At 37.9% G+C, this 26081-nt stretch overlaps 1 protein-coding gene across 1 annotated transcript; it reads left to right on the top strand.

Annotated features, from left to right (window-relative positions):
* Positions 1-974: 974 nt before the first annotated feature.
* On the top strand, positions 975-25176 carry LOC136877332 (TOG array regulator of axonemal microtubules protein 2-like). Its single transcript, XM_067151279.2, has 4 exons — positions 975-1064; positions 7321-7485; positions 16374-16500; positions 25029-25176. The coding sequence occupies exons 1-4, from the start codon at positions 1006-1008 to the stop codon at positions 25047-25049; spliced, it is 372 nt and encodes a 123-aa protein (XP_067007380.1). The 5' UTR covers positions 975-1005; the 3' UTR covers positions 25050-25176.
* The last annotated feature ends 905 nt before the right edge of the window (positions 25177-26081 follow it).

Here is a 26081-nt window from a genome sequence, read left to right as displayed (position 1 = left end):
CTTTTGTGGGAGACTGTTCCACTGTTAAAGTATTAAGTTCTCTGGCTTCTGGAGAGAGTATTAACCATCAACAGCACACTCGATTTTCACTAATCCTTCATCAAGTTGTATGAGTTTTTTCACCCATATATGCTTTCTTAAAATTCAGTGAACTCCATTTCTAAACTGTCAATTTCTAACCACTCAAAAAAAAAAAAAAAAAAAAAAAAAAAAACCTCATTTGTGCAATATGAAGTTTTGAAATAAAGTGCGATAGTTTCTCCACATCTCGAAATCTGGATAATTTCTTGGCAATTATTTGTCTTACAAAATTCACAACAATAAACAGTTACTGACTAAGAATAATTATGCGATGCTGGCAAACACTAAAGCCAAACTTCACTAATTCACTGATGTGGGTGAGCGAATGGCTCGTCGGCCGCATCTGACATTTATTTCACTTGACTTCCGGACCTATCAGTGTTGTAGTGTTGCCATAATGCACGTTTGAATGGAACTAGAATCTAGATTTTCGGTATTTATTTCTTAAACCTGAAGCACTATGACTGTACGATGCACGAGATATGTATAGTCTATAATACAAAAGTACATAAAAATGTTAATATGTGCATGTGGTGTGCCACCGAAAACATGTTCGCGTGTCACCTAATGACACGCATGGCATAGGTTTGCCATCCCTGACCTAGGGTATCTTTCATTGTCACACCTTTTACGGCCCTTCTTTTGTCAATACGTTCATTCTTCAAAGTGACAGACTTCTTCAATTTTCTCTTTTATTAGTGTTAATACAATTGGTTGTCCAATAATCACCATCATCTTGTCATTCATCACTTTTTTTTTTTTTCCTTTACAATTGTGAATGGGCATACTGAAAGGTAAAGGAAAGTAATAATTATGAATTGGATTTGTCAACAGGATTTTGATGAGGTTGTTGGATGTCTGCTTCATAAAACAGCTGACATGAATCGCTTCATTCGTCAAGATGCAAATGAGTCATTGGATGCCATGGTGACCTTTATTCCTACCTTCCATAGTGTGAGAGCTCTTGTGGAGAAAGGATCTGGGTAAGGTTAATCAGTCAGATTATTTCTCAATCAGTTGTGTGAGATGATAACTTAGTGGCATTATTGTTCATTAGTCTTGAATTGAAGCCCCAGAATCTGTGAGTTGGCATTTAGAAAACAAGCCTTCTTTACAGGCAGCATCATAGATGGCTGGTTGAATGAGTAGTCTGCATGAAAGGAAGTGGGAGAGGGAACATGACACATTGGTGATACACATTTGACTGTTGGTCTTGAAGCAGAGAATATGTAAAAATGTGAAAATGAAACATGTTTCATACTAGACTGTACAGTATACTAATATTTTAAAGTAACGATAGCCTAAGAAAAGTCAGGTGAATCACACCAGTTTTGGAATGTGTTCTGCAGATCTGCATCACACATGAAATGGTATGAGGGGCCCTCTGAATATTCTAACTTGCCTGCTTCTTTCTTGAGACTAACTGGAAGAAAATAAAGGTAGCATGAGTTGTCAGTCTTGAGTCCACTCCCGAGTGACATTATGTGCAGCCATATGTTACAGATTCCAGACTTTATACCATGTGAGTATTTCAAAATAGAGTCTGGTTCCCTAGCTGAATGGTCAGCATAGTGTCCTTCGATTCAGAGGGCCCTGGGTTCGATTCCGAGCTAAGTCAGGGGTTCTAACTTTGATTAATCCCTCTAGATCAGGGGCTGGGTGTTTGTGTTTGTCTTAATACACATCTTCATTTACATAAAACACATTAAACTGCAAAAACACGCAACAGTGAATACGTCCCTCTGTGTAGTGCTGGCATCAGGAAAGGCATCCAGCCATAAAACTAGGCTAAATCCATACAAAATGCTGACCCCAGGTAACTAGAAAAAGGCCATAGAAGAAGAAGAAGAAGAAGAAGAAGAAGAAGAAGAAGAAGAAGAAGAAGAAGAAGGAGAAGAAGAAGAAGAGTGTTTCAGAATAGACAGTCCTGTCTGTGTGGTTTGGATTCCATTGAAAACCATAAAACTCAAAAATAATGTAATAATGTAAAGTTATTAATTTGTAAACAATGATGAGTTGATTCTGCTACATAGATGTCAGTAGCAAAACAACATAGGCCTAATAATGTTGTAAATGTCCCCAGGGCCTCTTAATTAGTGTGTGTTGACAATCACAGAGAATCTACTGTAGCTGATTCTGGAATTATTTCCACTCACTTGTGTCTGCCTCTTCAATGTAATAATAATAATAATAATAATAATAATAATAATAATAATAATAATAATCATAATAATAATAATAATAATAATAATAATACCGGTAATAATAATAATAATAATAATAACAACAACAACAACAATAATAATCGTATGGCCTCAGCTACCGTGTGCAGGCATTTCAATTTTATGCCATCTGGTTGTCTGGTTGTCAATTTTGATGTTCCATTTTACGCTAGGCCCACTAGATGGCAGACCGAGTAAACCAAAATTCTCTTGGGCATCTATGGCTGAGATTTAATTAATTTTGTTGGGTAAACACCAAATGTGTCACCATAGATCTTTTACATGCCAACATCATACGACACGGAGTGTCGAATGGACTTTTTTCCGCCCTTCAAAAATCCGACTACCTCTGCCGGGTTTGAACCCGCTATCTGGGGATCCAGAGGCCAACACTCTATCACTGATCCACAGAGGCAGCTACGGTTTCATATAAATGCATATTTTTGTCATCATTCCTCACCACTCACTCAAAACACCTATTGGGGTGTGTTGTTTTAAGTCCACTTCTTATTTGTATCCTTGTAAAAAGAATTCATCTCCCTTTACATGCCCCTTAAGTTGATTCCACCCCTCCCCCTCCACCTCGCCCGCCATAAAATACATGTGTCTTTATTTTTAAAGTAGATTCCAAATACCAATTTTCTCGTACGTAACATCCTTTGTTTTCGAGATACGAGGGTTGGGGCAAAAGTCATGGCAATTGTTTTTTTTTTTCTTGAAGATACCAGTCTGGTTGGAAAATGTGACTTATACAGACTAAAGGATAAGGTGTTAACTACATGTGTGGACAATGAATAGCACTGAAATATCATAACACACTAATTTATTACGGTAGTATACAGGGCAATATGGCCTTCCCGGTGCAAAAGAATGACAACACAGTACACATAAAGTTGACATGACGAACCTGGGCCTAAAGACCCTCAAAGTAGTCCCCTGCTACTGGCACCACACGCTGCCAATGATGTGGGAGGCACTGAAAACCATCTGACTCAGCATTTGCCGCACCATGTGTGAATCGGGTCACCTGTTGTCGCACAGCATTAGCAATGTCCTCTCGTGTTGCAAACCACCTACCACGTAGTGGTTCCTTAATCTTTCGAATGAGATCAAAGTCACAGGGCGAAATGTCGGGAGAGTACGGTGGGTGCTCCAATTCTTCCCATCCCTAACGTCGCAGTAGCTGCCCTACACACTCTGCTTTATGTGGTTTTGCATTGTCGTGCAGGATTATTGCACTGTCCACAAGATCCGGATGTTTCTCCCGAACGCCACGTCGTACCTGTCGCACCAGGAAGTCCCTGTAGTACTGTGCGGTCACTGTTCTGCCATGTGGACCAAAGTGGCAAACAATGACACCCTTGACATCATACATGACGATCACCATCAATTTGACTGGGAAAGGATTCTGACAGACCTTCTGCCTCCTTGGTGATCCAGCATGTAGCCACTCCGCGGACTGACGTTTCAGTTCTGGTTCGTATGCCCTGGCCCAAAATTCATCGATGGCAATTATTCATGACAAGAATTGATCGCCGTCCTGTTGCCAGCATGCAAGGTGGTCAGAGCATATTGCATAGTGCACCCACCTTTGAACTTCCGTCAGTGCATGCGGTAGCCACCGCAATGCGATTTTGTGCAGTTGCAGCTCATTATGCAATATCCTGTGGATGGTGCACTTCTCGATGCCACTTGCCCTCTGTAACTCCAGTAGCGTCCATCGTCCATCTTCATCCAGGAACTGCTCGATGATGGCATGTGCCACGTCGGTCCACACACTGATAGGTCGTCCCAAACGTTGCTCATCACTGGTTGACACACGTCCTTGCTGAAACTTTCCTACCCACCGTGCTACTGTACAGGAGATTCCAAATACCAATTTTCATGCCTATAACATGTTACGTTTTAGAGATATATTGTAGATAATACTCATTTTAAAATTCACCCCCTTTGTCACTTCTGTTTACCCCCTCTTAGTAGATTTTCCAAAAACAAAAAAATTTGTTTCTTTATTTTTAAAGAAGATTCCAAATACCAATTTTCACGTCTGTAATATCTTTTAGTTTTGGAGATACCAGTATCCTAATAAAAATAATTTAACTCCCTTCTTCAGTCATTTTTACCCCATCCCCCTCCTAGTGAAAAATGAAAACCTACAACCTGTTTTCCAGTCATTGGCCGGGTCAGGGATGTAATGAATGAAACATATATAGGCTGTTATTACAATGGGGTCGCCACTCCCAAGGTGATTTATTAATGAGTGATAAATGCTATGAAACGATAATGGAGAGTGTTGCTGGAATGAAAGATGACAGGGAAAACCGGAGTACCCGGAGAAAAACCTGTCCCGCCTCCGCTTTGTCCAGCACAAATCTCACATGGAGTGACTGGGATTTGAACCACGGTATCCAGCGGTGAGAGGCCGACGCGCTGCCGTCTGAGCCACGGAGGCTTTGACCCCCTTCTCCTAGTGTTTTTGCAAAAATAATAAAATACATGTCACCTAATTTTTAAAAGATTAAAAATACTAGTTTTCACATCTATAATATGTTAATTTTTTGAGATATACTGCAGAAGTGCTCATTTTAATAATTCACCCCTTTAACACTTCCCCTTAAATGGATTTTCAGAAAAGAAATTATGCGTATTCCTTTACTTTTACAGGAGATTACAAATACCAATTTTCACATCTGTAACATTGTATGTTTTTGAGATATATTGTAGATATACTCATTTTAAAATTCACCCCCTTTGTCACTCCTGTTTACCCCCTCTTAAATAGATTTTCCAAAAACAAAAAACTACGTGTTTCTTTATTTTTAAAAAGATTCAAATACCAATTTTCATTACTAACATCTTCAGTTTTTGAGATATAAGTATCCTCATAAAAGGTATTCAATCCCATTTTCAGCATTTTTCACCCCTTAAAAGGATTTTATGAAAATTTAAAAAAATGCATGTTTTCTTATTTAAAGGAGATTCCAAATACCAATTTTCACGTCTTCAAACTGTTAAATTTTTGAGACATAGATACACTAATTTTAAAATTTCACACCCCTTTTCACCCCTTTAGTGATGGACTATCCAAAAATCCTTGCTTAGTGAGCACCTACATTGGAATATAAATGTATCCTCAAAATTGCATTTTATGTTTTGGCTCAGCAATGATGAATCTGTCAGTCAGTCAGTCAGTTAGTTAGTCGGGACATGTTATTATATACATATATAGTTTTGAGTAAAGAAGTGGAATCAGAGATACGGCTTTTTTTGGAAGATATTATTCTGTATAGAGTAATAAGTTACAAGATTGTGAGCAACTGCAAAATGACCTCAATAATGTTGTGAGGTGGACAGTAGGCAATGGTATGATGATAATCATGGTTAAAAATCAGGTTGTGAGTTTCACAAATAGAATTATTCCTCTCGGTTTTAATTACTTCATTGATGGGGTGAAGGTTCCTTATGGGGATCATTGTAAATACCTAGGCCTAGGTATTAATATAAGGAATGATCTTCATTTGGGGTAATCACATTAATATGATTGTAAATAAAGGGTACAGATCTCTGCACATGGTTATGAGGGTATTTATGGGTTGTAGTAAGGATGTAAAGGAAAGGGCATATAAGCCTCTGGTAAGACCCCAACTAGAGTATGGTTACAGTGTATGGGACCCTCACCAGGATTACTTGATTCAAGAACTGAAAAAAAAAAAAATCCAAAGAAAAGCAGCTCAATTTGTTCTAGGTGATTTCCGTCAAAAGAGTAGCATTACAAAAATGTTGCAAAGTTTGGGCTGGGAAGACTTGGGAGAAAGGAGATGAGTTGCTCGACTAAGTAGTATGTTGCAAACTCTCAGTAGAGGGATGGCATGGAATGACATTAGTAGATGAATAAGTTTGAGTGGTGTCTTTAAAAGTAGGATAGATCACAATATGAAGCTAAAGTTGGAATTCAAGAGGACGAAATGGGGTGAATATTCATTTATAGGAAGGGGAGTTAGGGATTGGAATAACATACCAAGGAGATGTTCAATGAATTTCTAATTTATTTGCAATCATTTAAGAAAAGGCTAGGAAAACAACAGATAGGGAAACTGCCACCTGGGCAACTGCCCTAAATGCAGATCAGTAGCAACTGATTGAACTGTCCTAGCATTTGCCTTGTTGAGGAGAATTGGAAACCACAAAAAATATTTTCAGGACAGATGACAGTGGTACCAACCCACTGCCTCTTGAATGTAAGCTGACCGAGCTCGATAGCTGCAGTCGCTTAAGTGCGGCCAGTATCCAGTATTCAGGAGATAGTGGGTTCAAACCCCACTGTCGGCAGCCCTGAAGATGGTTTTCCGTGGTTTCCCATTTTTACACCAGGCAAATGCTGGGGCTGTATCTTATTTAAGGCCACAGCCGCTTCCTTCCCACTCCTAGCCCTTTCCTGCTCCATCGTCGCCATAAGACCTATCTGTGTCGGTGCGACGTAAAGCAACTTGCTTGAATGTAAGCTGTTCAGCCAAAATATATCTGCTCAGTGCACTTTCACTCCAACTGTCTAATTCTGGAATTAATTCATCTCCAGAATCATCATTACAAATCATTTCAACAACTTTAACACATATAAACTTACTACTTGTCGTACTCTATCTTGTTTCTGGCACAATGGAAATGGAGCCGGGAGGGGCTTGGACTGGCTTGCAATGTGACAGGAGGGAAAAACATTTGCTGGATGAGTAAAGGGAGGAATTACTATTTTGACACATATTTATGAAGGTCAGAACATCCGTCGTACTACCATCCATAAAATAATAGAGGACCTACAATCTATAACAATCCATATCTTGAAATCTTTGCATGTGTTTACACTTGCAAGATGTTATTTGCCTTAAGGTGCCTGAGATTAACATGTTAACATGCAAAATTTACCACCAGAAAGCTATATTGGTTTCAGTACAGAACCAGGATGTTAAAGCAAATCCAGCTCTGTTCTTGAATAACTCAACACAGACTTGTTCCTTCACAGTCATAAGAACCCACTGGTGCGATCGGCTACAGCAAGACTTCTGACATGCATTGCAGTACTAGCAGGGCCAGATGTCATCTTGGGACCATATGGGAACAAAGACACTAGGCGGCGAATGCTTGCAACAATGGCACAACTCCTGGCAGATGGTAATGTTAATACCAGGTATGAATTTTCCAGGTATATTTTACTGTTTAGGTCAATACATCTCTGGAATTTTATTTTTGTGTTAAACTTCTCTAAATTTCAGAAACAATTTAAGACCAGAGTATCTCATGGCTATGTGGAGGTAATAGGATAAAAGAAAATAAATTATTTTGCTGGCCATATCTTCTGTTTGCTCCTGGAAAACAGTTTGTTAAGTGTGATCAGCTGAAAATTGACATGATATGAATACCTTCTACAGAAGAAAATTTTTTTTTTTCCTCATCTCATTGTAGTCATCGACTGTAACTCATTTCCAATGATTTCAAAGAAGTTGGAAATTTATTGAACGTCTCCCTTAGTAAACTATCAGTAATCCTCTTCCTGTGAACAAATGCTTGCCCCAATTAAATCATCTTGAATTCCAGCTTTATCTTAACACCACTACTACCTTGATGACATACAGCTGTTAGAACTTCATAACGAGTGATACACAACTCTAAAGATTGTGATAAAAGTTTCAGATAATGCATAAAATGAATAAATTAATGAAATGCACTTAGCTGTCATTGAAGGAAGAACTCACGATGATCAATTTGGATGTCAAAGAATCTTGAGACTGTTAATTCTTTCATTATGAAGTTCTGACAGCTTGCACTGCGATGTGTTGGACGTATTGCATAACTGATATTATGAGAAGGTCACAATGGTGATAAAAGTTTCAGATTATGGATAAAATGCATAAATTAATGCATTTAGTTGCCATAGAAGGATCAATTCAATAAGATCAGTCTGGATACCGAAGAATCTTTAGAGTTGTGGATCACTTGTTATGTTCTAACAGCTGTATGTCATCAAGGTAGTGGTGGTGTTAAGAAAACAATTTACGCACACGTAGTAAACAAAGCAGAACGATGGCACATAGATGTCATTCAAAGAGATTAAAGTCCTTAAAAAACTGAAGGTAAAAGTAGCGCTTGAAAGTCAAAATATTTCTGTGATGTATGTGGAGAAGATTCGCAGTTAAATTTGGAAATAAGTGAAATAAACAATATTGTCAGTAATAAAATCCAAATTAGTAAAGGAGGGTAATGAAAAAAGTGGAAAACTAGCAACATACCCGTGCTTCACTACGGTATTATGCTGAAATTTATAATTGAATGCTTAACATTTTATATATAATCCACCAAAATTTGCAATCTCACGACAAGGTTCCTCCCATTCTTCATCCTACTTTCCAGCAATTGATTTCGTACTTCCCGGGCTAGCTCCAGGTATACCGCCCGGTCAGTTGGGTCCCTAAATCTTTGCCAACTTTTCCTATAAGCATTTTTAATATGGACAAATCCTTGAGGAGATCCGGCGTGGTGTCGTCTTGGGTGCCATGGCAGTACTGAACCCGCAGCAGGACTGCATTCGTAGTCATTACCCAGTCAGGTCCCATTCCCAGCGCGGTCCGCACATTTTGACGACAGTCCAGAAAATTATTATTATTATTATTATTATTATTATTATTATTATTATTATTATTATTATTATTATTATTATTGATGTTCTGGATGCTGCAGCAAGATGCAAGATGCTACTTGGTAGTAAATTACATCTGCCACCATTGTCATTGTTGACAATGAGACCTGCACCATTGTCGTGTGTAGGCATTTGCGCGGGATTTCTGGCGATACCAATGATATACTTCTGTGCATTATTGACCTTATTATAGAGGTGAACAATTGCATGGCCAATATCATTCCTATCGTTTATTTCAATTGTGTTTAAATTTTTTACTTAAGTGCCAGGAGAATCTACTGTAATCTAACTTTAAGTTCTTCAAAGGAAAAGATGGCTTTTGAAAACGAACCCAGGAAAGATTAAAAATCGGTTTATGATAGGAATCAAGTACATTATGAGATGTAAAAACATTGGTCTCAACTCCTTTTCCACACTACCGCCGTTAAGTTGATTCTCCCCTACCCCCTCCCCCTTCCCAAAGAAAGGAGACATGTTTATTTATGCTTAAAGGAGATTCCAAATACCAATGTTCACATCTGTCACCTTCAGTTTTGAGATATAATTTACCCCATAAAAAGAATTCAGTTTTTACTTCCTTTCTGGAAATAATACTTGTTTCTTTATTAGTAAAGGATCTTCTAAATGCTAATTATCACGGCTGTAACATCTTCAGTTTTCGAGATATGTGTCCTCATAAAAGAAATTCAACTCCTTTCCACCCCCACCCCCCAAGATGACTTTCCCCCAAAAATGCGTTTCTCTTTGTTTTTAAAGGAGATCCAAATACCAATTTTCACGTCTGTAACAACTTTAGTTTTAATTAGAAATAAGTATCCTCACACAATTAATTCAATTAATTTTTCAAATCCTTCACCACCACCCCTCCTCATTGGATTTTTCAAAGTCAAAGGAATACGTGTTTCTTTACTTTTAAAGCAAATTCCAAATACCAATTTTCACGTCTGCAACATATTCCGTTTTTGAGATAATAGTATCTTCATACAAATAATTCAAAACAATTTTCAGTTCTACCCCCCACCTCCCTTAAGTGGATTTCCGAAAACAAAAAATATGTATTTCTTTATTTTTAAAGGAGATTCCAAGTACCAAATTTCATGTCTGTAACATCTTCAGTTTTTGAGATATAAGTATCCTAATAAAAATAATTCAACCCCATTTTCAGTCATTTTTACCAAGTGTTTTTTCCGAAGACAAAAAAATACATGTTTCTTTTTTAATAGGGATAAAAATACCATTTTTCACTTCTGCAAAATGTTAAGTTTTTGAGATATACTGAAGACATGCTCATTTTAAAATTTCACCCCCTTTTTAGTTTCCCTTAAGTGGCGTTTTTGAAAACAAATCACCTATGTTTCTTTACTTTTACAGGAGATTCCAAATACCAATTTTTACGTCTGTGATATACTGTAGATATAGTCTTTCAAAAAATTCACCCCATTTGTCACTCCTGTTTAACCGCCATTAATTGGATTTTCCGAAAACAAGAAAATACGTGTTTCTTTATTTTTAAAGGAGATTCCAAATACTAATTTTCCGGTCTGTAATATCTTCAGTTTCTGAGATATAACTATCCTGATTAAAGGCATTCAACCCCTTTTTCACCCCTCATAGTGGTATTTTCTGAAAACAAAAAAAATATGTGTTTCTTTATTTTTAAAGGAGATTCTAAATACCAATTTTTACATCTGTACCTTTTAAAGTTTAGAGATCTGGTTACACTCATTTTAAAAATTCACCCCCGTTTTCACCCCCTTAGCGACGGAATATTAAAAAATCCTCCCTTAGCAAGCACCTACATTGTAATATAAATGTGTCCTCAAAATTTCATTTCATTATGTCCAGTAGTTTTGGCTCAGCGATGATGAATCAGTCAGTCAGTCAGTCAGGACATGTTCTTTTATATATATAGATAGAATGTGAACTTCCAGATCCACCTATTCAATACTTCATTAGACCATTCAAATTTAAATAATCATTATATAAACCTGGACATTTTTTGGCTCATATTGAGCCATCTTCAGCTAGAAAAATACAATTTTTCTTGAAATGTTTGCAACAGTTCAATATGGACCTTATACAATGAAATTTATATGTCTATAAAGTTGCTTTACGTTGCATCAACACAGATTGGCTTTATGGCGATGATGGGATAGGAAAGGGCTGGGAGGGGGAAGGAAGTGGCCATGGCCAAAGTACAACCCCAGCATTTGCCTAGGGTGAAAATGGGATATCACGGAAAACTATCTTCAGGGCTGCGGACACCTAACCACACAGCCAACTCGCTTAGTTGGCAGATTCAATACAGTCCCAGGCTGCAGAATGAATTCATTGACCTATCATTTTAAGGAAGGCAAAATAGTGGATAAAATATGACAGACTCCCTTCTTCTCAATAATAATAATAATAATAATAATAATAATAATAATAATTGACACCACTCAAGATATATCATAATAATGTTACTTGCTTTATGTCCCACTAACTACTTTTATGGTTTTTGGAGATGCCAAGGTGCTGGAATTTAGTCTTGCAGGAGTTCTTTTATGTGCCAGTAAATGTTCCGATACGAGGCTGGCATATTTGAGCACCTTCAAATTCTACCGGACTGAGCCAGGATCAAACCTGCCAAGCTGGGTCAAGATATATCTAAGATAGATCAGCTAATTAAAATTTATTGTTGCTCTGTGATCTGGAAAGATGAGAATGGGATATCAAATGCTTTAGAAATGAAAGAATTAATTTTCATATAGTGGAGGGCCAGTCTTTTACTGTATTTAGCTAGTGAGGTAGTAAAGAAAGGGATTTCTCTGAAGAAATGCTGTGGGCAAGAATATGATGAAGTAGTGTTCACAGTAGTGTTCAAAAGAGAATACAAAATACTGAGCCAGTGTAATTTGTGTACATTGCACCACCTTTAATTAAAATCTTGTGGTCAATAATGCAGTGACAGATATTGAAGAAATTAGAGATTTTTTGGTACAGTGTAATCCAATGCCTGTATGTAACTTTTGGCCATAGTATCAAATGGTAGGCTGTTCTTAGCAGTCTTTTATCAAATTCAGATGAATATGTTTACTCTGAGGAAAGTTGATTCAATGAAATAGACCAGAAAATACGACACAGGTTATGTCTTGGAAGTGATATTTTGAGGTAGTCAAAAGGCTCTTTGTAAGTTAATTCTATTATACTCTAAATCAGATGAAGAAAATGAAGCTGAAACACTAGAAGGGCATATTGAAAATTATAACTTTCTTTGTTTGCTTGTTTATTACTGCAAAATATTGCAGAAAATCAATCTTGTGTCCAATGCACTTCAATCCAAAAGCATGGATTTAACAAAATCAACAGGGCTTTTACAAAACTGCATTGAAGAACTGAAGAATTATTGAAATAACTTTGACCGAGCTCGATAGCTACAGTCGCTTAAGTGCGGCCAGTATCCAGTAATCGGGAGATAGTGGGTTCGAGCCCCACTGTCGGCAGCCCTGAAGATGGTTTTCCGTGGTTTCCCATTTTCACACCAGGCAAATGCTGGGGCTGTACCTTAATTAAGGCCACGGCCGCTTCCTTCCACTTCCTAGGCCTTTCCTATCCCATCGTCGCCATAAGACATATCTGTCGGTGCGATGTAAAGCAAATGGCAAAAAAAAAAAAAGAAATAACTTTGAAGACCTGAAGAAAGAGGCGAACATAGTAGCAGAATCGTGGACCACTCAGCCTGAATTTCTTCATATTAATAGACATAGGAAAGTGCAGCATAACTACATCAAGCTCTGTCAAGATGAGTGATTAAAGGATCCTGAAAGACTCTTTAAAGTAAAAGTAATTTTCTGCAAGCTAGATGTCATTGTAAATCAAATAAAGTGTCATTTCAGTGCCTTGAGTGAAGTGATATGGAACTTCAGTGTGATGGAACCAAGATCATTACAAAATTTAAGTGGCAGTGATCTTCTGCACAAAACATAGGAGTTTACAGATACACACAGCGAAGATATTTCAGTGATTTCATGAGTAGTATTAATTAACACCTAATGGTAAGATATCAAAAGTGAGAACAGTCACTGAACTGGCTTCTCTAATTATAGTGAAAAAACATTTCCTTTAGTCCAGTCTGTACAGTGTTGATGTTGTTTCTGACACTTCCTGTCACAACTGTCATTGAAGAGTGCTCTTTTTCTAAACTTAAAATAATAAAGAATTATCTGAAGAGAACAAAGGATCAAGAAAGACTGAAAAAGTTGCAGTTCTTCCAATTGAATAAGTAATAGATAACTTTGCCGAGGTCAAAGCAAGAAGACTAGAATTTAAAAGTATAAACAATTTTATTTAAGGCTCTCTTTTAACAGTCTATATTGTGATATATATGATCTTCATCGATAAAAGTTTACACCTCTGTAGCATAACGGTTAGTGTTATTAGCTGCCATCCTTGGGGGCCTGGGTTGATTCCCGGTACTGCTAGAAATTTAAGAATGGCAGGAGGACTGGTATATCGTGTAGTAGCGGCTTTTCAAGTGCATCTGGTACATCCCGGCTGAACTAACATTTCTCAAAATAATTGTCTTATCATTTTCTGCATCCCTATAATTTCTCTTTAAAACCTGTTTGTTATTTTTTTTTAAATGAAGAGTGCATCCTATATGTTGTGATTACTCAAGAGCCTCATAGTTAATTAAGCAAGCACCTCTGTTCGCTTCATTTACGAGTGGGCCTTGCAGTCTGAGTGCATGCCTGTCAATGCTCGCAGCAGTGCTGGCTGACTTGTGACATGTAACATAATGGTTGCCATGACAACGCGGTAGACTGCCAACAGTATGTATACGGCTGTATTTTGCTTGATGCAGCCCATCGACGCGCTGGGATTTTGGCTGCATGGCACGAGCTGGGACGATAATATCCGAACACACCCGAATATGTAACCCGGGCTATCTGCTTAGGGTGAACACATGCTGGCTCCTATAGCATTGCTGACAATGTTAGTATCTCAATCTCATGCTAAAACACAATCAAACAAAGACAAATTTACTAGAATATTTTGTTGCGAGAGTTGTGGCTTCCAACAGTTGTAAGAAGAAGGTTGTTATAAATTTGAACTTGTGATGTATGGAGTATTCTTTTACAGTGAAAATAAATGTCCATTGTTATCATGTGAATCGTGTCCATGTGGCGGATTAATTGTGAGTGAACTGTAAATAAAGGAATGAAGAAACATTTAAAACCCCTTTCCATATGGCTGAGAAGAAAACCAAAATTGAACTAAAAATACATTCTAGTTTAAAAACAGAAAATGAAATTTTCTTAAGTATCAAGTGCTTTATGTTCAGATATTGGATTTAGTCTCCATAGAAATTGATACAAGATTTCAAGATAGCAGAAGTTCAAATTTCTTTGCTTAGAAGATAGCTCTAAGTTTGAAGAATTTTCTAAAATCCTCCATCTTGATGCTCTAGAGAACTTAAAAATCTCTTATCCCACAATATTTGACACACACATGTTATCCAGATAAATCTCCACCAAGATACCCGAAGCCGGAGATCCCATTGACAATCCATTCTGTTTATAAATGACCTTGTCAAAGATGAAGTAGTTATTGTTTACAAGTAACTTAACCATTTTCATGAAATCTTGTATTTCAAGTTCACTTAGCTGACTGTAGGATCTTAGATACTTAAAAACAAAAGGAAGCAACTTATTAGTACTAATACTCAGAAACATATTGACAATATCAAATGAATGTAAGGTATGAGAATCTTGTAATTTGAAATTGCTTAATTTATTAACCAGTTCTATAGAGTTTTAATGGATTTGTTTGCCATAAATTTATAGTGTTGTTTTAGGAATTTCTGGATGAACTTAGCTAATTGATATAGAGGACTAGGTCTGTAGTTTATTATGGGTTGAATGGGAACCCCGGTCTTGTGAATCTTGGAGAGTGTTCTCGCTGTTGGAAGGCCCGGGTTCATATTTACTAGTTTTTGCTTCTCCTGTTCGGTAAAGAGGAATGAAGTATTCTTTAATGTTTGCTTTAATTGGCATTGTAAAGCTTGCATTGGGTCTTTTTTGATCAATAAAAAGTTTTCATTATCGAAAAATTGTTTAGTCTTATGAATATAATCATGTTAAAAAAAGAACTTCAATATACGTATTCTGATTCATCATCATCATTAGTTAACCGTCTCCAGTTTCCCAGGTGCGGTGTATGAGCGCTCGCCACTTCAGTCGATTCAGGTACCATTCTTCTTCCTGTACTTGGTTCCAATCCACTCCTCTATGTTCTAGATCTTGTTTGACTTGTTCGATCCATCTGCTTCGAGGTCTGCCTCTAGGTCTTTTGCCGTCTGATTCTATCTACAAAAATACCAGTTTGGAGGAAATAATTCTGTAGCTCAATGAGAATGAACCCAAGGAAATGTTCAAAGAAGCATATAAATTATTTTGTTTAATAAGTACATACCATCTACCAGCTCCTCAGTAGAAAGGAGCTTTTTGTGCCTTAAGCAGATAAAAACCTACTTAAGGAATTCAACATCCCAGGAGAGGCTGACTGTGCTGGCAACCATATCCCTGGAGAAGTCACCGCTCAATGACTTGATATATACAATGCCCTTTTACGATGACACCATTGCCAAGTTCGGTGCTCAAAGGACCAAAGAATAGATTTAACATACAAGCAATAGACGTTACCGAATGTAATATTTGCTTTTTTAGTTATTTTATACTCATATTGTGCTTGTTAAAGTAAGTGCTTGAAGATGATACAGTGGATAATTTGTAAGCCATTATCATCCCAAAGCATCACCCCAATACCTGATTTCCTCATGGCTATTCAAAATGAAAGCCTATTCAAAATGTACACGTTTACTGCACACGCGCGTGTTGGGCTGCACCAAACTTACACCCCACGAGCCGCCACTGATGTGGTGGAAACGGCACGTGCAGCTCACCTCCAATGGGGGTATACCTGAAAAGAGCTGCACCACCTCGGGATGAGGACACAAGTTTACTTTCACTATTAATAAAAGTGTGGGTGAAACTTTTCAAATAAATTTTTCTCAGGAAATGTAACTTTGTGTATATTTGTATATTTTTGTATACTGTCATTTACTCAATTTAAATGAAAAGGAATACATAATAGGATGAACACAATGACAGGTCAGTGTAGGAAGAGGGAGCAACAGAAAGAAGACAAAAACAAACATGAAAACACAAAAGGAGAAGGACAATCTCTACATCTTCATACACTGCTATCTCTCTCCTCAGCAGTCCCTGTTTCTCTACATCTCTTCTCAGGCTCCAAAGAGCTTGTTTCTGATTCCCAGCTTCATCAGGAAGGCAGCCATTTGAAAATGGCAAATAAGTGATATATCTGTTTAATTTCAGGCAGTTTGCAAAGCAGTTGTTTCGGACTCTGATGAACCATGAGGATTTTGATACTTTACTCAACCAAGAAGTCAGTCGACCTATGATTGCAAGAATTGAAAAACTAATGTGTATGCTTCGACATCAGGTAAGCAACTGATATTGTAACTGTTGTCAGTTTCTTTCAAGTTATGCCTTTTAAATCAATATGAATCTTATAGTTTCCATCATACCTCAGTTATAATAATTATTAGTCTTTATGTCTTTAGTTTGACATTCATTTCATTCATCTGTATTTCTCTACAACTAAAACTGTGGCTGTACATAGAAAGCCAAGTGATGGGAAAAATACATTACTGTACCTAAATAGTTTTACTTTATGAACAGAACATGAACATTTCAAGAAAGAAAATTAATCAGTATTTCTCAACACTGAATGTAAGAGATCATTTATGGATACATCATCATCATCATCATCTTTTTACCCTCCAGGTTCGGTTTTTCCCTCGGACTTAGCGAGGGATCCCACCTCTACCGCCTCAAGGGCAGTGTCCTGGAGCTTCAGACTCTTGGTCGGGGGATACAACTGGGGAGTATGACCAGTACCTCGCCCAGGCGGCCTCACCTGCTATGCTGAACAGGGGCCTTGTGGAGGGATGGGAAGATTGGAAGGGATAGGCAAGGAAGAGGGAAGGAAGCGGCCGTGGCCTTAAGGTAGGTACCATCCCGGCATTCGCCTGGAGGAGAAGTGGGAAACCACGGAAAACCACTTCCAGGATGGCTGAGGTGGGAATCGAACCTACCTCTACTCAGTTGACCTCCCGAGGCTGAGTGGACCCCGTTCCAGCCCTCGTACCACTTTTCAAATTTCGTGGCAGAGCCGGGAATCGAACCCGGGCCTCCGGGGGTGGCAGCTAATCACGCTAACCACTACACCACAGAAGCGGACATTTATGGATACAAAATGCCAAATATACCAACCATTCTTTGTACACCTATTTTCAATAAAACAGGATCTTAATGTTATTGTGTTAAAATTTGAACCTGATTGTACTGTACATCCATATGTGACAGTCACCTGGAAATTGTATCTTAAGTCTGAAAATGACATTTTTTGTTTATATTATTATTTGATAATGCCGGCCCCCGTGGTGTAGGGGTAGCGTGCCTGCCTCTTACCCGGAAGCCCCGGGTTCGATTCCCGGCCAGGTCAGGGATTTTTACCTGGACCTGAGGGCTGGATCGAGGTCCACTCAGCCTACGTGATTAGAATTGAGGAGCTATCTGATGGTGAGATAGCGACCCCGGTCTAGAAAGCCAAGAACAACGACCGAGAGGATTCGTCGTGCTGACCACATGGCACCTCGTAATCTGCAGGCCTTCGGGCTGAGCAGCGGTCGCTTGGTAGGCCAAGGCCCTTCAAGGGCTGTAGTGCCACGGGGTTTGGTTTGGTTTTCTTATTTGATAATACATTATATAATGATCTTTTCCTTAGAAACTAAAAGTTACTGGTGTTTTCAAATATATATAAATATTAGATAATTTTCCTATTCTTTACTTTATACCGAACAAGTAGCTGCATGGTTTGAGTTATGTAGATGTCAGCTTGCATTCCGGAGGTAGTGGGTTCAAACCTCACTGTCGGCAGCGTTGAAGATTGTTTTCCATTATTTCCCATTTTCACACCAGACAAATGCTGGGGCTGTGCTTTAATTAAGGTCACAGCCACTTCCTTCCCTTTCCTAGCCATTTCCTATCCAATCTGTCGGCGTCAGTGCGACATAACGCAAATTATAAAATTAAATTTTTTTCTTTTATAGCTTTTCTATGAAAAAATTGTTTATATACTGTAATTAGAAGTATGTGTCATTTGAGATAGTTTGGTGCCTATCTTTGGTGTGAAGGGATCTATTATAGTGTAGATATTTTTAAATGCAGTACCCTAACTTTTTATGTATGTCTCTCAGAGGTTTATTGTCCGCCTTCATAGTGTAATGGTTAGCACTATTAGCTGCTGTCCTTGGAGGTCTGGGTTCGATTCCCGGTACTGCCAGAAATTTAAGAATAGCAGGAGGGCTGCTCTGTGGTTGAAATGGCTCCAATGGGAGTGTGCCTGAAAGAACTGCACCAACTCAGGACGAGGACACAAGTTTGTCCAGCTCCGTGGCTAAATGTTTAGCGTGCTGGCCTTTGGTCCCGAAAGTCATGGGTTCGAATCCCGGTCGGGTTGGGGATTTTAACCTTCATTGGTTAATTCTAATGGCTTGGGGGATGGGTGTGTGGGCCATCATTAGAATTCATCATTCTCCATTCATCATTCCATTCTCAAAGACGCGCAGGTCGCCTATGCGGCGTCAACTCGAAAGACCTGCACCAGGCCTCTTCAGAGGCGACACGCCATTATTATTAGAGATTTATTTAAGGCTAATCAGCTAAAATTGTTATTGTCTAGAAGGTATGTTTCAGGTTTAGAACATTCATAAAAATGAATGAAACAGTATATTTCTTTCTAAATTCATAAATTGTCGTACTTTGGCTCAAAGGGAAGAGTGTGTAAAGAAAAATAAATGAATTTCTGCTCCTTAATTACCATTTACATCTTGTAAACCATTCAGCTCCATGGCTAACTGGTTAACATGCTAGCCTTTGTTTTAAGGAGTCCCAGGTTCGAATCCCATCTGAATGGGAGATTTTAACCTTAATTGGTTAATTCCTCTGGCTTGGGGACTGGGTACCTATGCCATCTTTATCTCCACCTTCTGTCAGAGTATTTCCTCTGGGAGTAAAGGTTAATTGAGCTGAGTAGCATGGTGATTTGGTGCTCATATATTATGCTCAAGATTGTGAGACAGAATCCCATTTTTCTTCCCATTTGAGGCCCTTCCTTTTTTTTAATGGCTGTTACCTAAGGAACTATTATTCAAGGAGTCAGAACTTCAGCAGGCTAAGTGGCAGTTCTAGGTGCCTAACACCGGGTGGGCAGCATGAGCATATGTAAAAGAAGAAAAATTCCTCATAACTAATTTTGGACCCACTGCAATGTAATATTTTGGAAACCACAATTACGGATACCATCAAACAATTGGCTATAACTACTGACTGTTGCCGGTTAATGTTTGTTCCCACTATTGTTCCTAGCAGTATACGAGGACAGTTTGAAAAGTTCTCGGAATCACCGCTAGATGTCAGTGCTAGGGCAACGAGGTTCCCTCGCAATAATCACACATCCTTTGTGAGTGAACACGTGGCGTATCAGTGCTCTAGCTGCAGAAGTGTGGTAGTGATGACTCTTTGTTGTTGTTCCCGCGTAGTGATTTGTGACTATGGAAAAAACTGAGATTCGAGCAGTGATTAAATACTTTGTAGAGAAAGGTATGAAAGCAAAGGAAATTCATGCCAACTTTCAGAACACACTGGGGGACTCTTCTCCTTCATTTTCAACTGTTGCCAAGTGGACCAGCGAGTTTAAATTTGGTTGTGAGAGCTTGGATGATGATCCGCGTAGTGGACGGCCAAAAAGTGTTACGACCCCAGAATTTATTGCAAAAGTGCATAAAATGGTCATGGAGGATCGTCGACTGAAAGTGCGGGAGATTGCTGAAGCTGTAGGGATGTCTTCTGAATGGGTATATTATATTTTAACTGAAGAATTGCGTATGAAAAAATTATCCGCAAGATGGGTGCCGCAGCTCTTGACATTGGACAATAAATGCACCAGATTGGAAATGTCCGAACAAAGTCTGGCCCGTTTTCAGTGCAACCAACAAGATTTTTTGCGCCGGTTTGTGACTACAGATGAAACTTGGGTCCACTACTATACCCCAGAGACAAAACAGCAGTCAAAGCAGTGGAAACATGCTGGTTCACCACCACCAAAGAAAGCAGAGGCAGTGCGTTCGGCCGGAAAGGTCATGGCCTCAGTTTTCTGGGATGCAAAAGGCATTCTGCTGATAGATTATCTTCCTACTGGCAAAACAATTACGGGGCAATACTATGCAAACCTCCTAGACCAACTACAGGAAAAGATACATGAAACAAGGCCTGGTTTGACAAGGAAAAAGGTCATCTTTCATCAGGACAACGCTCCGCCGCACACAAGTGTTATTGCCATGGCAAAACTTCATGAAATGGGGTACGAATTGTTCCCACATCCCCCTTATTCACCTGATTTGGCACCATCAGACTTTCATCTGTTCCCCAAGCTGAAAATTTTCCTCGGTGGACGGAGATTTTCTACACGGGAAGAACTGACAGCCGAATTGGAGAGGTATTTTGCAGGCCTGGAGGAATCTCATTCTCGAGATGGGATCAAGGCATTGGAACATCGCTGGACCAAATGCATTAGTCTACAGGGAGACTATGTTGAAAAATAAAAGCAGTTCCACCGAGGTAAGATACTTAATTCTAGTACATTCTGCGAACTTTTCAAACCACCTACATGAAAGTAACTATGTATCCATATCGTTATTCATTGTCATTTACAGTATATTGAAATATCTTTTTACCTGTGAAAGAAAAACTATTTATTGTACCAGACTGCAGTTATTAATACAAAAAAACTGGCCACTTAAAACTGTATAAGCAATTGTCCACCCAGCTTGGGTCTAGAACCACCACTGACTAGACTTGAAGAAGCACAAAACTAAGCTTGAAGAAGCACATTAGCTTACCTTAACTGCCAGAGCATTTTGACTCTAGATATCCGAGTTTGGGAAACTTTGATACAGTGAAACCTTGTTAGTGCTTTCTTCATTAACACATTTTCCCACTTAGCACATCGTAAATTTGAAGTCCCAATTCTCATCTATTAAATCTATATAAAAATACCTCACTTACCGCATCAAGAATAATCGCTATTACCGCTTAGTATGATCACATTTTTCCTAGCCCTGAAAATGTTATTTGTTATCCTTTGTGAAAGAAACGTGATTTCCAACTCGGGTAAGATCCGTCGCCACAGTTGCTTATTACGGAAAAGGCCTTAAATTCCTGAACTTCACAGGATAAGTTGCACCTTCGGGGAGCAAACCATTAGCCTAGGAATGTTCAGTTTTGCTTGCCGGTTAGCAATGAGATTGCTGAATAACACAGTGAGCCTATATGTGCTTGTATTTTGCATTCCACTCAGAAGTTAGAAATTTATTTTATGTTGAGTGGCACAATGAAGTGTAGCGAATATTTGTCGTGTGTCGTGGATTAGGAACATAATCATGTGAAATTTATTATTATTATTATTATTATTATTATTATTATTATTATTATTATCCAATATAAATGAACCCTATTTTACAAAGCATTTTAGGGTTATAGTTGAAACATACAATTATAAGTTAAACATAATGATGGTGATTTACAGAACCAGTTTACGTAAGATGCGATGAATGAAAATTAGGAAATGTTTGTAACAGCATTTCTGTATGAAAATATGGTAGTGGTTGTGAAAGCTGAGTATTACAGCAGTTAAAATGAGAGTCCAAATCAAATCTTGCTCTTGCAAACACAGGACAATCAAATATTAAATGATCAACTGTTTGAGTAGACCCACAAAAGCAAGAATAGTCACCTGTTAAAATAATTTTTGAACGTTCAAAATATGATTTGAAATTTCCATGGCCTGACAAAAATTGTGTTAACTCAAAATTTAGCACCAAAAGTTTGCACTGAATTTGGTTGCAAACTGTGGGATAATATATTCTTCTAGTAACAGATCCATTTGAAGCAGAGGTGCAAAGGAGGTTCCATTGATTCAAGATATGTTCTTTGATTTGTCTTCTTGTATAGCATAAGGGAGAACTGTCATACATGACTTCCAGATTTGATTGAGCAGTAGCTTTTGCTAGCTGATCAGCTCTCTCATTTCTGATGGGTCCAGTATGTCCGTGAATCCAGGAAATGCAGATATGATGGTTTTGGTGAGCTATAGTTCTTATAGCAACTGCTAACGGGTTCATATTATATTTGTTGTCTATAGACTTCAACGCAGCTTGTGAGTCACTGAGTATTTGGACCCTTTTATTGTTGTCATGACACCACTGTATTGCACATTGAATGGCTAGTAGTTCTGCCTGAAAGAGCAAACAGCAGGAGGATAGTTTATACTGCGCTGTAAAAACTTCACTTTTGTTTTCATAGACTACAAAAGCACACCCAACAAGGTCCTTACCATCATTGCTTGATGTACAAGAGCCATCAGTATAAATAATGCAATCTTTAATGTCTATGCATTTGTTATGGAGAATCTTCTTGAATAATTTTGGATGACTAGACTGTAAAAAGTGGCATTGTTGTTCTATAACAGTAATGACGATAGGCTGAGGTGATGGCCTATTTTTCTTAAGTAATGTCAGTTCGGCTGGTCCAATTACAGTCAAAAAGAGCGGCTCAATTCCAGAAATAATAAGAGCTGCATCGATAGATGTTGTCCGGTAAGCTCGGGAGATCTGGAGCGCAAAGCCTCTTTGAATTTGCAATAATTAATTCCGGGCCCATTTCTTTCCCAGTGTGTTTCAGAAATAAGAGGCACAGTATAGAATCAGTGGCACAAATGCCATATAATAAATTATTTTAAGTACTTCTGAATTCAGTCCCCACAATGGTCTGCATGCAACAGCTAGTCCCTGTAAAAATTTACTGGCTTTAATTTTTAAGTTGTTGAAGTGAGTTCTGAATGTGAGTTGTTTGTCCAGGGTAATGCCCAAAAATGATAATTGATCCTCATGTTTTATCTGATGTCCATTCATAATTATTCTTGGTTTCTTCTGTTTTCTTCTCCTTGTGAGAAACATCGCTTTGGTCTTCACTGCATTAAACTGCAGTTTGTTAGTTTCACCTCAATTAAAAACACTACACAAGGCAGAATTTGTTCGAACAGTGAGATCTCTCACATTTTCAGCTTCAGTTAGAAGAAGACTAGTGTGGTGCATATTTATCTTGTGATAGCCTAGTTATGGATATGGAAAAAGTTGTGAAATTCCTTACTAATGAAGACAAAATTAATCTGTCATAAACTGGATTGGCGCCTGCATCTTAAAGCGTGCATAGGTTGTAAATGTTGAACTCACACCTTTGAGTTTTAACTCGATCACTCAAGTTGGTTTATTCAAAATGGCAGCGAAGGTCATTACCCCCGTCGCACATGTCGAGTGTAACCAATTCATTTTCTAAGAAAATAAGTTTTAATAACCCACTGCTCCAAAAAAGGCTTCTGCTAACATTTGTTTTAGAAAGAGTGTGATATGTAATAATACACTGATATTTTTATTGGCCCCTGTGCTCATGTTTTCATATTTGTTGTTTGGTGTTTTTCAAAATTTCAATGCACTTGTTACTTTATAAGCTCCAGCAGAAAAGGTTTTCATATTTGTTCTCTCATGTTTTTCACACCTTTTAATATTTTCCTCTCATCTTTAGAAATGGTAGATGTAGTTTTCACTGTACCCATGGATACACAACCTAAAATGCTCCCATGTTGGAAAAAATTGTTACCTAGTGTTTCCATATTCCTGTTGGATAATTTTTATTGTATATTCAGTAGTACGTTTTCTGCAGAAACATCTTAACAAGGTTTTACTGTATATGGTGTGTTAAGCATAATAATGAGAAAATATTCACCTGTTATGTTGTATATTAATGATATGTGTGAGTTAAACTGTAATGCAAAAATTACCTCATATGCTGATGATATGGTAGTCACAGTCACAGGTGAAATTTGGGAGGACAGCTTCAAAAGAGCTCAGGAACCATAGTTCAGAAATGGCTAAACAACCACCTTCTTACTTTAAAGGGAAACAAAACAAAATTCCTCTGCTTCTCCCATAATAAAACAATCCAACCTTCAGACAACCTAACATTAAGACTCCATGCACCAACGTGCAACAGTACCAAAAGATGCAACTGTTATGCTCTAAGAAATCAATAAATGGTACCGGTACATACCTACGGGTAATTATAGATACAGTAGTTATCTAAAATGGTACTTTACATAAGGCAGCTAACTGTGCAGTCACTGACCCTATACTTGCATAAAAATTCAAAGCTCTTCTGCAAAGAGCACAAGTCACAAGTATATACTAGGCTACAAGACAGACCTGGAATAAGTATTCTATGCTGAAACTCATTACTAGGACAAAGAAAGCTAAGTTGTCTAGGCCCACAGATATACAATGCATTACCTGCAGATGTGATCGGTGGCAACCGGCATACTCTGAAGGAAAGACTGTACATATCACTCCTTAACAGCATACTCTGAAGGAAAGACTATACACATCACTCCTTAACAACTAATACAAAGTAAATACAAATACAAATACAATACAAATACAATACAAATACAAAGTAAATTTCTGGTATCATATTTAAAGAAACTCACTCACTGTTCCTCTCTACAAAGAAACCCACCTTCTCCTTTAACTTATGCCTCTCACTTCCAGCTTCCTCCTCATTGCAGGAAAACAGATCACAAAATTATTACATTACCAAAATGGTAATGGAGTAAATGCTCTTCACTATATGCCATGCTGTAAATCATCTAGCTACTCTTTTCATGAAGCCCACACACAAATTCATTTTATATAGGATTCACACTGTATTTCTTACTACCTCTGTATGTTTATGTATATGCATGATATTGACTATGAAATAAAATGTAAAATGTAATGTATGTATTACTTGTTACAGGAGGAAAATGAAATGAAATGAAGATGAGTTCTTGGCCCATGAGCAACTACTCAATTGACTCTGAATTAAGGTTTCTCATATGTAAGAAACAAGGTGGTCTGATGTGCGTATAAAACGAAGAGATCTTCTCTACTGAGACTAAAGAAGTTGGTCAGCTATTCATGTCTAAATTGTTAACAAGTTTAAAGTACCAAGAATGGAAGGTTATAGTACCAGTATGACTTTAACAATAAGATGAGACCTGGTGATAAAATATGTTTAACATGATCACTGCAGAGAAAGTTTCAGCTAATAGAAAAGCAATAAAGTTTTGTAAGTGATGTCTGTGTATGTTTGTTTGCTTCAATCTAAAGAAATGAGAAGCAAAGTGTTATTGTTCTTTTCTTACTCCACAATTGTAACCATCCTTAACCTAATCATGTTCAAATTATGAAATGCAATCTTGATTAAAAATGTATATTCTATGAGCTATATGAATGTTTATTTGTGTCTATATCGGGCCCTCAATTCTGAGGATCGTGATCTCTGAAGATATTTCTTTGTACCGGTACCCATTTCCATCCTCCACGGTCTTCTGCTATACAGGTAGATTGTATGAACGATGTCTTTGTTGCATGTTTTATGCCATCTGTCCAGCATATAGGTGCTCACCTACACTCCCTCTTTCCAGGTACGTTTTCTAAGATTATGTGCTTTTCAAGGCTTCCTTCTCCACGATGCATAATATGACCAAAGAATTCGACAATCCTCTGTTGACATTTTGCCAATAACCTAGTACTGATGTTCAGCTCCTTGAGGATGGATTTGTTGGTTCGAAATGCTGTCCAAGGAATGAAAAAAAAAAAAAAAAATCTAGTTTTTGGTGCTGGAACCCAAAATTTTTGGTTTGTGATGTAAAATAGATATGGTGACATAGAGAATGCAAAAGCTTAATCAAATTCTCACACATTCAATTTTGTAATATAAATTTGCAATAACTTAACTCTAGATAATATTTTACAATTACTGTAGATAAAGAATATTAATGCAGTACAACATAACTTAATTAAACTC

The sequence above is a fragment of the Anabrus simplex genome, chromosome 1 (assembly GCF_040414725.1).
Source record: "Anabrus simplex isolate iqAnaSimp1 chromosome 1, ASM4041472v1, whole genome shotgun sequence".
Classification (NCBI taxonomy): Eukaryota; Metazoa; Arthropoda; class Insecta; order Orthoptera; family Tettigoniidae; genus Anabrus; species Anabrus simplex.
The sequence above is the reverse complement of the archived record's forward strand: the minus strand, read 5'-3'. Positions and strand labels throughout refer to the sequence as shown.